General features: G+C 40.5%; 2 protein-coding genes across 2 annotated transcripts in view; both read left to right on the plus strand.

The window, feature by feature from the left end:
* The window catches only part of LOC138011421 (laminin subunit beta-1-like), a 38,738-nt gene extending 33,779 nt beyond the window's left edge, over positions 1-4,959 (plus strand). Inside the window, exons 25-27 of the mRNA XM_068858402.1 lie at positions 443-619; positions 1,601-1,757; positions 3,790-4,959. Of these exons, the coding sequence (XP_068714503.1) occupies positions 443-619; positions 1,601-1,757; positions 3,790-3,944 (489 nt within the window). The 3' untranslated portion in view covers positions 3,945-4,959. The remainder of the gene's footprint in view (positions 1-442; positions 620-1,600; positions 1,758-3,789) is intronic.
* A 2,043-nt stretch (positions 4,960-7,002) lies between these two features.
* On the plus strand, positions 7,003-10,798 carry LOC138010036 (uncharacterized). Its single transcript, XM_068857001.1, has 4 exons — positions 7,003-7,123; positions 7,670-8,234; positions 9,506-9,707; positions 10,781-10,798. Exons 1-4 carry the CDS (start codon positions 7,003-7,005, stop codon positions 10,796-10,798), a joined length of 906 nt encoding a protein of 301 aa, XP_068713102.1.
* Positions 10,799-12,731: the final 1,933 nt, after the last annotated feature.

The following is a 12,731-nucleotide window of genomic DNA, read 5'->3' on the forward strand; positions in this document are numbered from 1 at the left end:
ATAGACCCATACCTCTCACTAGCTCGGCCATGGGACAAATGAATGCCAGCTTTTGTTACTCTCTCTTACCTCATTAGGCCCATTGAAAGTAAATCTAGAGAAGCAAAGGTAAAATATGTTTTTGACATTTAACTTTTGCAAAACAAAATATTTGAGATGAGGTGCACTTTAACTTTTGACTGGTTACAGTTGTTCGTTCGGTGATATTTCTCTTTCCGCCCTTGGTAGAGAACAATAGATCCATTGATTTCCAGTGCAAAAAAAAAAACGGTTTTGTGATTATTCGCTCACAATTTCCCGCGTGTAGGGCTTTCCAACACCCAACTCACGCCAGGTCCTAATTGGTCCGTTTTATATCTGCGATGCTGACAAATAAACAAAGACTTACCTTAGCTTCGATACCTGAAAGCGTTGAAGAAACATTTAGATTTGAATTTTCCAGCTTCTTACGGGCTTGGATGCTCTGGAGGACGCTGTGGACGCCGCCCAAGAGAACGTCACAGACATGGCCAACTCGGTTCCCGTGGTACAGGAGCAGTTTGAAAACAATATTGAGCAGCTGAATATTACAAGGATAAACGCACTGGACGCGCATAATCAGTCACAGACCGCTCAAAAGGTTAGCACAGATGACACTTAAAATCTTTAATGCTTTTTTTATGGTGATCGTTTTATGTCGCTTGAATTTAAGGGCTGGCCAAACGCACGCAACATTTTCAACGCAACTTGTCAACGTTTATGCACCCCAGGCCCCTGGCGCGCAACAAATGGACCTAGCGCTCATGCCCTAGTGCAACAATGTTGCGTGAACCTGGCCAAACGATTACAACATCATGAAACATGCAAAATGTTGCAAGAAAAATTTGACCGTGTTCAAATTTGATTCAACATCATCCAACATGTTGCGACATATCGCAACAGAGTGGCCAAACGTATGCAACATGTTGCGCCCAACAATGTTGCAAGATGTTGCGTTGAAAAGCATTGTTGAAACGTTTTTTTTTTCCAGTCTCGCTGAGCTCAGTAACCAGGCCTGCGAATGACACTGAGGATATAGATAAACCTGTTAATGTTCAAGCTCCCTGCTTTTGTAATATTAATCAAGCTATTGTTATGTTAACAAGTCCATATTTTGTTCAGAATAGCAGTGAGGGTTGGATCAAAAGGTGGTAAACTCCAGCTTTGTTTTCTTATAATAAAGGGCAGGTAGCGAAGCGCACAGCCTTACCTGAAAGACACCTGGGTGCATCCTCTTACAATTTATCCACTTCATAACGAGATAATCACTGTAAATTTCTGGAATTAGAATCACAAGTCAAAAAGTTTGCTGCCATAATATTTCGGTAGCCTCGCAGCTCCTACAAGGTCTCACCTGATTGGAGACCACCCTTGAGGTTTAACAAAAGAACAAATAACAGAAACAATGGCCCTTTTGTTTTAGGCCTAGGGTAACAGAAACAATGGCCCTTTTGTTTTAGGCCTAGGGTCCATTGTTTCTGTTATTTGTTCTTTTGTTAAACCTCAAGGGTGGTCTCCAATCAGGTGAGACCTTGTAAGAGCTGCGAGGTGACCCTAATATTTACATTCATTCTTTTCCCAGGAAGTGGACGAGTTGTATGAATTGCTGAAGCAAGCGGATGTTAAAATAAACTCAACAGCCGACTCTGTGCAAGTAACTGCCTCCAACGTAACTGACTTGAAGAGAAAAGCAGACGAATTGATCAACAATTTGGAAAGAAACCAGAAAAAAATCATCAGTAAGTTCAATGTTCGTCTCAAAACTCATAAACGCATGCACATTTTTCACCCAGTTCCTTAGGGCTTCGTTCGCTACCTCATTTCAAACGAGACAATGTGGGTGCATGGGTCAGGTGGCTAAAAAGTACATGCTGGCGCAATCAAGATTCCCATCCTGGAGATCACTGTTTCTTTCGGAACGATGGGTTGTGGTTCCGTCTTGAGTTACATCCACCAACATGCATTGCTTTTGCTTCTTTTGAGATCTCTGTTTATATTGGCGCGCAGATCGGCCTGTCGAAAAAAGTATCAATAATAATTTTCAACAATCACGTAAGCGTCGCTTTCAATAACTGTGCAAATTAGCCTTTTCTTTCTTAGCCTTACTTGACGTCCGTGAAGCAGCATACACCTTATGCCAAACCGACACCACTTTAGTATTCTTTTGTTGATTGCAAATTGGCCCTTTTGGCCTGGTTCTTGTTTAAATATTCTTTTGAACATTACGTTTGAAAGCGAGGTCAACAGGTCCAATAGACCCTTATTCACGGTGGCCGCCATGTTGGATTTGCTATTATTATGCAAATTAGCTACACACTATCTGAGGGGGCAAACAACAAAAGTTCGAGAGATTATAACGAACATCTTAGCCACACAGATGATTTGTTTCACGGTCATTGAATGCTGCTCACCAATCAAAGATATAAAATTATTATGAAAGGTACTTAATTCTAAATTCTGAAATGTACTTTTAGTAATGTTATTTAATATTTCGACGAGCCGATTTTCCGCAATTTGTCTTTTTTCCAGTGTGTGCCCCCTAGCATAACACGTGGCTGATTTGCATGACAATTTGAAAACCAACATGGCGGCTATCGTGAATAAGGGCTAGAAAACCAAGCAAAAACCTTAAATAGCAATGGCCGAAAACCAGGTTTTCTGAGCCCGCGAGACTGAGCACCCCCAGCAAACCATTGTTTTAACGAAAACCGCTGGTCAGCAACCTGGTTCTGGTCATTGCTGTCTAAGGTCTTCCTATTTGCAAGGAAAGAAAAGAATGCTAAGATTGCGGCCATTTTGGAATGAGATGTCTTGTTCACTCGTTCCAGTCCCATTCCTTATGCGATTCAAGAGCAAATCGAGGCATCTCCAGTCCCCATAACACAACAGATATTATCTTAGAGCGGTTTTCAATTGAGTGTCGAAAGTAATTAGATAATTACTTTGGTTTATAATTACTTCACTCAGTGATTGGTTCAAAGTTCTCACGCCATTTTTTCAACCAATCAGAAGTGAAACCAAAACCAATCGTGGCTCGCCTGTGCACATTTTCCCGCGCTTTGTGTCGGCTACGTGTAATTACTTCGAGTTTTGATTGGTTTGCTGGATTGTCTCCGTCCTTTTTGATTGGGCAAAGTAATTACTCTGGTTTTGGTTTTTACGACACTCAATTGAAAATCGCTCTATCTGGCGAGGAACAGCGTGATAGCTTATTTGCACTCGTCGACCTTCGCGCAGTTATTAAATTTGAAATGCCCTTACTCTTTTTAATTATCCTTTGTTTCCCTTGTAAGTTCTTGAAGTTTGTTCCACCTTGAATTTGACGAAGAAGGAGCAAATTTCGTTTTGTAGTTTTTGGTTCCTCTTTTTTTTTTAAATTCCCAAGGAAATTCTGCTTAACACGTAATAAAGAATAACAGCAGGCGAAATTCAGCGCGTCTATGCAACTTCGCTATATGACTCCTCAAACTTGCATGGTATTGGGCTTAACCCTCTGCACATGAGCAATTTTTGTAGACACTTATTTGCTTGCGTGGATTAAAAATATTCACAAATTTTATACGACAGAAGTTTGCGACGAATAAAAATTACCACAAGTGGCATTCCAAAAAAAACGTTTTTGTCATAAAGTGTGGCAAATGTGGCAGAGTGCTAAAACCCAAGTTCTTCTTGTCACGACCAAGATGGCGGCCTGTGTTCAAGAGCTGCAAAATAATCCTACCACCCCCAGTTTATGGAATCAAACGGGTGTCTTCTTTCTTTTTCTTGCAGTTATCGAAAGAGAGATTATCAGATTTGAAAATCTTGTCAATGAAACTAGAATTCTACAAGAAGAGACCAAAGGATTGCTGGATAAGTTAGAAAAGAGAAGCAGGTGTTATGCAGAGTGCAACCCCAGTTACCCTAACCGTTGTTTTGATGATTGAATATACCTCGAAAGACACTGTTTTCTCGGAGAAGTCGTTACTTGGTGTACTACTCCCAGATTTGGTCCCGCAGCACAAACCATTTTGAAATGGAATTTGATGAGAACTTTTTTGAGAAATGGTACTGAACGCTTCACTTTCAAGGAAACAAAAAGGGATTAGCTTAACCATTTATTATGATGCAGGACAGCCGGTGGGAAGACAAGTGGATCTGTAAATATCAACGGCGATTCTTGCGGTTGTAGTCGTTAACGCGACCAAATGCTGCAGAAATCTCGGGAGTCACAGTAAAACCTTGGGAAGAATGGATTGATAGCCGATTTCCGAATTGCTGCATGCCTCAGTTTCACAGCGAGTCCTAATGCACAACCATTCGCCAACCATTTTGCGTATTCTTATGCAAATCAAACTCATTTCCCTTTCAATAGTTGAGCACCCAGACTCACTTCGAAACCGAGACAAACAGCAACTCGGAAATGGCCCGTTCGGAAGTTTGTCCGTTGAGGTTAACTTTATCTCTTGTTTTCCCACTGGAATATCCGGTTTCCTATACAAGTTTTAAACTCCCCATGTCACGGAATTTTCACAGACGGGGCTCCTTCTTCCGAAAGGTGCACTCAATTGCGCTCGGGTAATAGTTGAACTATTTTTAAAGGCACAGATTATGATTGGCCAAAACGGATCTCCGAACGAGTCTGAATTCCCATGGGAATCACTCGGTTTGTGAAAACTCCGTGATTAAATAAAAGGAAATTGTATGCTGGTGATTATAAAACTCTGGTTTGGCCATAAAAATTGCAAAGAAATAATTACGGACCCAGTTTTTAAACACTAAGCAACCCTGATTCTTCAACCTATAACCAAAGTGCTTTTTACGCAAAATTTAAACGACTTGTGTAACTTGATATCGGTTGCTCTTTTGCTGAGATGGCGAAAGAAGTTTGCATCTGAAGGACGTTGGCACATAAAATAACCAATATTTGGTGAATCAAAAGGTATAAACGGCAAGTTATTTTAAGTACAGTTCATTATTTATCGGCTCTTACGATAGCAAATTACAACCTTTTATCATTTTAGATAAGAATAGCTGGCAAAGATTCGGTTGGCATAAATTTTTAGATGTAGACAACAAATTGAGTACCGGTGAACCGGCCTAAGAACGAATAAGATTTAAATGCCCACCAGACAGAGCACTACGGTTTGTTTATAATATAACTCCATTAGTAAATCGCGAACTTAGACCTGTCTGCAGAAAGAACATGCAAACGTAAATACGGTGGGAAAATTTGAGTGCCATTTCTTCAAACGCAAAGGCAGTAAAGTTCTCAAAAGTCTTAATCCAGAGCTCTCTTGTTTGAGCGATTTGTCATAAATCAGCCTCATCGAACCTAACCAGAGGCCCGTTTCTCGAAAGTCCCGAAACTTTACGGACCGTTTTCGGGTGTCACAGTTCCCTCTGTATCTCAAAAACGGAGAGGAATTAAGTCGTCAAATTTTACGGTCAGTTTGCTTTTTGCTACCTTGAAAACATGTTAAAAGATCGGCTTTCGAAAACAAGCGGTTGGCAGGTTCACAAATGCCTTGTCGGGCCCGAAAAATTTTCGGGACTTTCGAGAAACGGGCACCAGGGGCCCGTTTCTCGAAAGTCCCGAAACTTTACGGGTGTCACAATTCCCTTCGTATCTCAAGAACGGAGAGGATTTAAGTCGTCAAATCGTACGGACATGTTTCTTTTAGTTAGCTTGAAAACATATTCAAAGATCGGCTTTTCAAAACAAGCGGTTGGCAGTTTTACAAATGGCTTTTCGACCCCGGAACGCTTTCGGGACTTTCGAGAAACGGGGTCCAGGGCCGTAGCCAATATGAGGCAAACAGAGGCACTTGCCTCTGTCATTTTTTCGTGAAATTTTAAAATAAAGCGCGATTCCAGTGTTCTCTTTAATATGTACTCATCATAAACACTTAAAATACTTCCGAAGATAATTTAACCACGGACATTGCCTCAGTCATATTTTTTTCTGGCTACGGCCCTTCTAACATCACCTATATCCCTTTTCGTGTAAAAGTCCCAACAGTATTCACTGTCCACTGAATCTAAAAAAAGACTGGATGGAGTATCTATTGTTCAATATCGCGGCGGCCATTTTGTTTGGTCCATTTTGAGACGTCAGCCTTCAAAGTGAGAGGAAATTGCATAAACCTCTTGCAAAGTTTTTTCGCGTAATATCGAAGGAGGTTCCGTGGTTATGAACTTAAGAAACTTTACAATTTACATGAAGCTCTAACAGGAGCAGTGTCTCTTTCTAGGGAAAGAGAGCCAAGCTTCTTGTTTCAACGTTTTCATAATACTTCGAAATTTATTTTTCACTGCAGTAAATGGCCAAAAAAAAAGTTGAAGTGAACTCGGAAATATTTTACGCCTCTAACGTAACCCCTTTACTTTGATTTTTGCTCGTCAAGGAACTTTGGCGTACTGTCAAGCGAAAACAATACTGTATTACTTACCAATTTTTCTAATTAGATTTTCCATTACAATAAAATATTTTCTTTCGGACGTTTGCTTGTGATTTGGCATGCATACAAATGATTAAAGAATTATACCAATCTGTGGCTATCACATTTTTAAGTCTTGATCTCAGGTTCAAAGATTGCGTTCGCCTTCAACGGTCCATAGGGCAGGGACTGAAACACACAGAGCAACCCTAAATTCCCACTTTGTGGGATGTCGGGTTAGTTGTGCGTTTTCGTATAGCTTTCGTGGTTTGCTTACTGACGGTAGTTTAGAATGCTTTTGCGATCTCCCACGATCGGCAGCCCAAGGCTCCTCTGCTCTAACTCAGTCATGTGCAAAAGAGAAGAGCTCTGGTTACGAGATTGGAGTCGTTCGTCGTTCTTCGACTCGTTCTTCGACCTCGTTCTTCTGTTAAAGCTTGAGCATGCGCACCAAGGATCACGACTTGATAATTGCGCGCGCACTTACCATTGGATAGTGACGTATAATATGATCAATTAAAAGATTTGGATTTGGAATGAGGCGTGAAATTTCTTTAAGCATAACATGAAAGGTTGGATATTCTTTTTCGTTGCTGGAGCCTTGCTGCTCCTGGTAAATATTTCACTGACGTCCGCTCTTCCAAGACACAAGCAAGAACGAATCCATGACAGTTACGCCACAGAAGGTAATGCTTCAAGTGATTATCAATTCACTTTACTTCAGAGTTTTAGTGCTTTTATTGTCAAAATCTATGTTTGATCTCTCAGTTTGATATGTTTGGCGATTAATTGTCCAGCGGCATTAAAACAAGGGTCCACTTAAAATGTAATGAAGGCTTCTTAAAAGGCATAAGTAATTTCCTTAATAAAGAAAATCTTTAGAAAAAGTGCATAAAATACCGCAAAATGGCAAATAGTTGAATCGATTTCAGGGCAACATAAATTTGTCATTTATGCTTCGTATTGGTGATACATACAATTGCAATGTTAGTTCGGGCCGCGACTGTTCACGATTCCGTTCTAGCCGAATTGTCCGTAACAATCTGTAATAGCGAAAGTTATTTTACATACTTTTCTTTGAAGTTTTGTCCAAGGGTCCGTAGAACATCAATATATAAAGATGGATTACATTTTATGGCGACTGACAAAACGTAGCTTAAGTATCAACGGGTTGGTCATTTTCTGTGCTTTTCGTTGTGAATGAATCACTATACTGAATTTCACCAATGTAGACAACTCGTCAAAAGAGGAGACTTCTCCAGCCTTAAAGCAGCATACATCAACAGATAATGATACAAGGACACAGGATCCTACCCCAGAAGCTGCAGAGAAAGCTACAACTGCACAAACACCTACAAAGCGTCGGAACCATACAGTCACCGAGGAGCCTACATCAGAAATGAAGCCTACACCAACAAAGAAGGCTAAGCCTACCGTAACTACAGTAAGGCGAAAGCCAGCGACAAAAGAAAATGATACAGCAACACTAAAACCCGTACAGCCTGCAAAAATAGCAAAGGTTGCCGCAACACAGAAGCCTACAACAAAAGAGAAGCTTGCAAAGGCTACAGCAACACAGAAACGTGAAACAAAAGAGAAACTTGCAACTCACAAACACAAGACAACAACGAAGCCCTCAGCGACCAAGAAGCCAAAGGCTGATATTATCGAAAAAAGTCGACGCAAGATCAATTACGTTTTCCACCTCTTACGCCCTTTCAAGGAATTCCTGATCGCGGGCGCGGTTGTTTTGTTCGTATTATCCATGATCTCATGCTGCTGTTTCTGTATATGCAGGTGAGTGACACAGGGTCACGACTTGTTGCAAGAATCCTCAATAGGGACCTGACACAAGGCCGATGATAACGGCTACGAGAAACCCCCCAAAAACAATGCGCTTAAGGACGGTGCCTACTAATTCCAAGATATTTTTGCCCCGGTTTATGATTATGCAGGAAATGTAGATCTTAACAAGTGTTATTGAAATCCAAAAAGAAGATTGAGGGTAACAACACATTTTTCAAAGATAATTCATGAATAATATTTAATTTGTAAAGAACTTTACAACACAAAGCAATGTATGGCGTTCTTTCTCAAATTGACTCGGCGGGAGTGTAAAGAAATTTCGATGAAGACTGCTATGGCAACAACATGATACAAAACTATTTTCGTTGTAAAGAGGAAAAATAATCACGCCACACGTGATGGACGCATTGCCGTACAAAATAAAGGAATTTGCTAAATTTTGAAGTGACCATTTCTTTGGCGCTGCCAAAGGCTACTGTCGTTGCTTAAACTCTCCACCATCCTTGCAACATTAATTGGTTTATGATTATGATCATGAGTACAACAACAATGACGATGGTTGTGATGATGATGTCGCTGTTGCCCTTAAATGGCCCGTTTTCTAGCAGAAATCAAAAATGAACTTGGAAAGACCAATCGTTCTTGTGAGCAGCCGTGCAGTGCACAATCTCAAGTAAATATATTCAGAAGTCATAGACGTGCCCAGAACGCAATGGGTTAATACATCACGACACTAGATGCTAAGGGCTTTGCCAAACGCTCGCAACATTTCAACGCAACATCTTGCAACATTGTTGGGCACAACATGTTGCGTACGTTTGGCCACCCTGTTGCGATATGTTGCGTGCGTTTGGCCAGTCCGTTCAACACATGTCGCAACATCATGCAACAATGTTGCAAGATGTTGCGTTGAAATGTTGCAAGCGTTTGGCCAGGCCTTTAAGTCTCCTTCCCTTCTGGATTAGTAGGTGGGGTTCTTAAATGTTTTCCCGCGGGGACTTAGATAAACCGTTCTTCTCCCAGAGGACATACCAAGTGTGTCCGTTCGAGGATATCATTGGCAGACAGCTATTTCTCCTTGGGTATTTTAAGACCTTGGGTAATGGTCCGGTCGCCGCGAGAATCTGATGCTCCATAGACCAACTAATTAAATCGATGACTAAGAAGGAGTCCGAAGTCTTTTAAAGCGCGCTTTGGTTGAATTTATTCTTGTCAAACGTTTTTCTTTCTCTTACTGAACATTTTCTTTCTCTCCTTTGTAGACGAATTCGACGACGAAGGAAATATCGAGTAGGGGGCGAGGGGGAACAAATGTACGTAGCGCCTCAATATTCGGAAATGCCAGTATATGAGGACCTCAATCCGGATAATGATCTCGGTCCACTCCCTCCAGTACCTACCGCAGGAGCACCTCCACCACCACCACCCCCACCTCCCCCTCCCTACGGTAGTGGAAAGTCAGCGGTAAATATAATAAAAATATGAATTTATTCGTCGTCAATCGTTTGCCTTAACACGGTTTTTAATTGAATTTCAAATATTTTTTCTCGATTGTTTAGAACCTAAACGAGATTTAAAACTTATTGAGATACACAAGCTTTCCATTCTATCACGGAATCTTGATTTATAGCAAAAATCACGTGACAAAACTTTGCTTTGGTTTGAGGTACGGCACAAAGTGATTGGCTGAAAAAAAGATCTCCGGCGGCCACATTCTAATGCGGTCAATGAAAGACAAGCGAACTAATTGCAGGCATCAGTTCTCCCGCGCATAGCGCTGCCCAATCTCGACCCCAGAGCTCTTCTCTTGACTGAGGAAGAGAAGAGCTCTGGGGAACCCTGAAGCAAAGTGTTTTCTCATTGGTTTTCGTGAAGAACAATCAAAGTCGTCTCTAATTGGTGCATTCATGTCAGCACGAGGAGTGAGCAGGCGCGGTAAGATTCAAATAGCCAATTTTTGGCTATGAGAACCCTACGGAGTTTCCCAGAGCCTTGGGTCAATCCGAGGCTCTGGTGACGAGAATGAGCGCTGCCTGTATGTATTTGTTTTCTTTACGTTTGAGCAAGAGTGAATTAGATAAGGGTGTTGTTATGGCATAGGTAATCTCCCCAGCACGGTCGCAAATGAGTCTATTTTTAGAATACCCGTTCCCGCGAAAATCGGTCGTCATGTCCCCGAAAAAAACATGGCAGAAGCAGTCACGCGTGACATGGCTTCTTCTGATTGGTTAAAATTGGCGGCCTTTTGAATTTTCTCGCGCGCAAAGTGTATCTAAATATAAATCCATTTGTGACTGTGCTAGGGCAAGACCGCAAAGTGATAGATCAACACTCTTATCGAATTTACTCTTTGGTTGAGTTGATTGTACGCCTCTATTGTGATTGGCTAAAGTAATGATTATTTCACGGCAGAAACATCTCATATAAGAATATTACTGACTTAAATCACTCCTAATAGCTTAGGGGTTGAAATGATTACTTGGGCGAACTTTTTTCTATTGGTCGTGTTTTCAGATTTAATGTTTGTCATTTTTCAGGGCCAGGTAGCCAAATAAGTTTAACACAACGTTTCGATGTCTTCATTACAGGTATCCAGCTTTTACTGATGAGTTTTGATTTCCCCCAGTATTTTATTACAGGTCAGGGACTTGCTCTTTTCACTTTACTATTTCTTGACAACGTAATAAAAAGCGTATGCAAAACTGGATGCCGACGAGAAAGGAATGTGAAAACAATATGTGGCATTTCGTAATCACTGAGCAACAGCCCATCTTTTCCCCTTGAAATGTTAACTGAATAATAACCCAGAAACAGCACTTGTGTTTAAAAAGATATTGACTGAATATCAATTGTCATTTCTTTTTGTTCCCTACAAAACTTTTGATTTGGCCATTTCACTTCCTTATTTTTGCCAAAAAAAAGAAGGAAAGGAGGATTAAGTTTATTAAAGTATCAAGGCAATGAGGGTTTTCGTTTTTATGGAGACATTGTTGCCTTTTTCCTATAAAAACATACTAATAAGAATGAAAAGTGCTTGGCCATCTCATCCTAAGTGCAGAGAGAAATTCAGCGGAAGCTTGAACTATCGTATCTGCTTCACAAAATTAGGAATTTTACTATGGCCGGATCATCAACATTATGGTATAATAATCATTATTAAAAACTAGATCATTGGATCATGCATTTCTCGAGCTTTGATTGGCTTAGCCATCAAGGTATATGAACTATTAAACCATGCCCTACAAATATCAGTAACTATACACATCAGTTTTTTGTTTTACAAAATAAAGTAGGGAAGATTTATCCATAATTTGTGGGCATTTTTTAATAAAACAATTATTCCACTCGCGCTTATTGGATATGAGGTGATTATAGCCGAGTTGCAATCTATCATCTCATATCCAAAAAGCGCGAGTGAAACAATTGTCAAATATCAGAAAAGGAAAACAGCCCAGGTTAGGTTTTCTTTAAGTTGTTCCTGGCTTTCCACAACGTTAGTAAGTTTGATGCCGACCATTGAGGTAGGTACACAATTCGTTGGCCTAATACTCGCAGATACGTACTACACCGCCATCTTTAACACACCGCGCTGGTAGGCGCGGGCACCGCGCGGCGGTCGCACGGCGGCCGCACGTTTAGAGAAGCACAGCGAAAGGCATGTTTTCTGGGAATGACCGCCTATTTAAAAAACCCTTCTCAAGACAGCAACCTAATTGTATTATTTTCTTTATTTTCAGACTACTTTTTTCCGTGGCATTTTGTGACGACACAGATCTGAATTTTCTGTTACTTTCAACGTTACCTTACTTATACGCCTTTTTCTTTAAGCACAAAAAATGTCTTTGTTTTTCATCAACCCTAAAACGTAACTTTACTTCCGCTGTTGATTTTCCACCGTTTCCCAGTTTCTTTTTATAATATCGTCAAAAAACAACTTCAGGAAAAAAAATTGCAGTTGTAACAGAAAGTGATTTGAAAAATGTCTCGTTCTCGATCTTTTCTTATAGAAGAGTTATCAGACTCTTTTGTATTTCAAACATTTCTCTGTTTAACATCACTTTGTTGTGGTCCTGTACTATTCTGGCTGAAACATAACATGAGATCAATAAATGTCACACTGCAATGAATATTTCTGGTGTGTATTGGTGTATTGCGGGTTCATTACCCAGGGTGCAGTTCGAAACGTCATCTCACAAGTGGCGCACAGGATTTTCGAAAAAATGAAACTGACTTTGAGCAACCTTCCGATTGGTTAGGTGATTTCATGTCTGCACTCCAACGAAATTGCAAGCTCGAAGCAGCGAGGTTTCCACTCTGATTTAGATTAGATTTAAATGTTATTGTATGAATGGAAATAACAGATGGATACACGAGTGTAAAACAAGAAGTTCTGACTTAACTTTTATTAGGATTTGGAAAAAGTGTTAGCGACGAATTGAAAAGACATCCCAAATTTCCTCAGAACCTGCTTTTTCCATAAGATTTTTT

The sequence above is a fragment of the Montipora foliosa genome, chromosome 7 (assembly GCF_036669935.1).
Source record: "Montipora foliosa isolate CH-2021 chromosome 7, ASM3666993v2, whole genome shotgun sequence".
NCBI classification, from domain to species: Eukaryota; Metazoa; Cnidaria; class Anthozoa; order Scleractinia; family Acroporidae; genus Montipora; species Montipora foliosa.

What these genes read in the sequence shown, in the direction of transcription:
- LOC138010036 (XM_068857001.1), top strand. Translation starts at nt 7,003, where the DNA reads ATGAAAGGTTGGATATTCTTTTTCGTTGCTGGAGCCTTGCTGCTCCTG. An exon ending in TGACAGTTACGCCACAGAAG is followed by an intron (nt 7,124 to 7,669) that starts GTAATGCTTCAA and finishes TCACCAATGTAG; the next exon opens with ACAACTCGTCAAAAGAGGAG. An exon ending in TGCTGTTTCTGTATATGCAG is followed by an intron (nt 8,235 to 9,505) that starts GTGAGTGACACA and finishes TCTCCTTTGTAG; the next exon opens with ACGAATTCGACGACGAAGGA.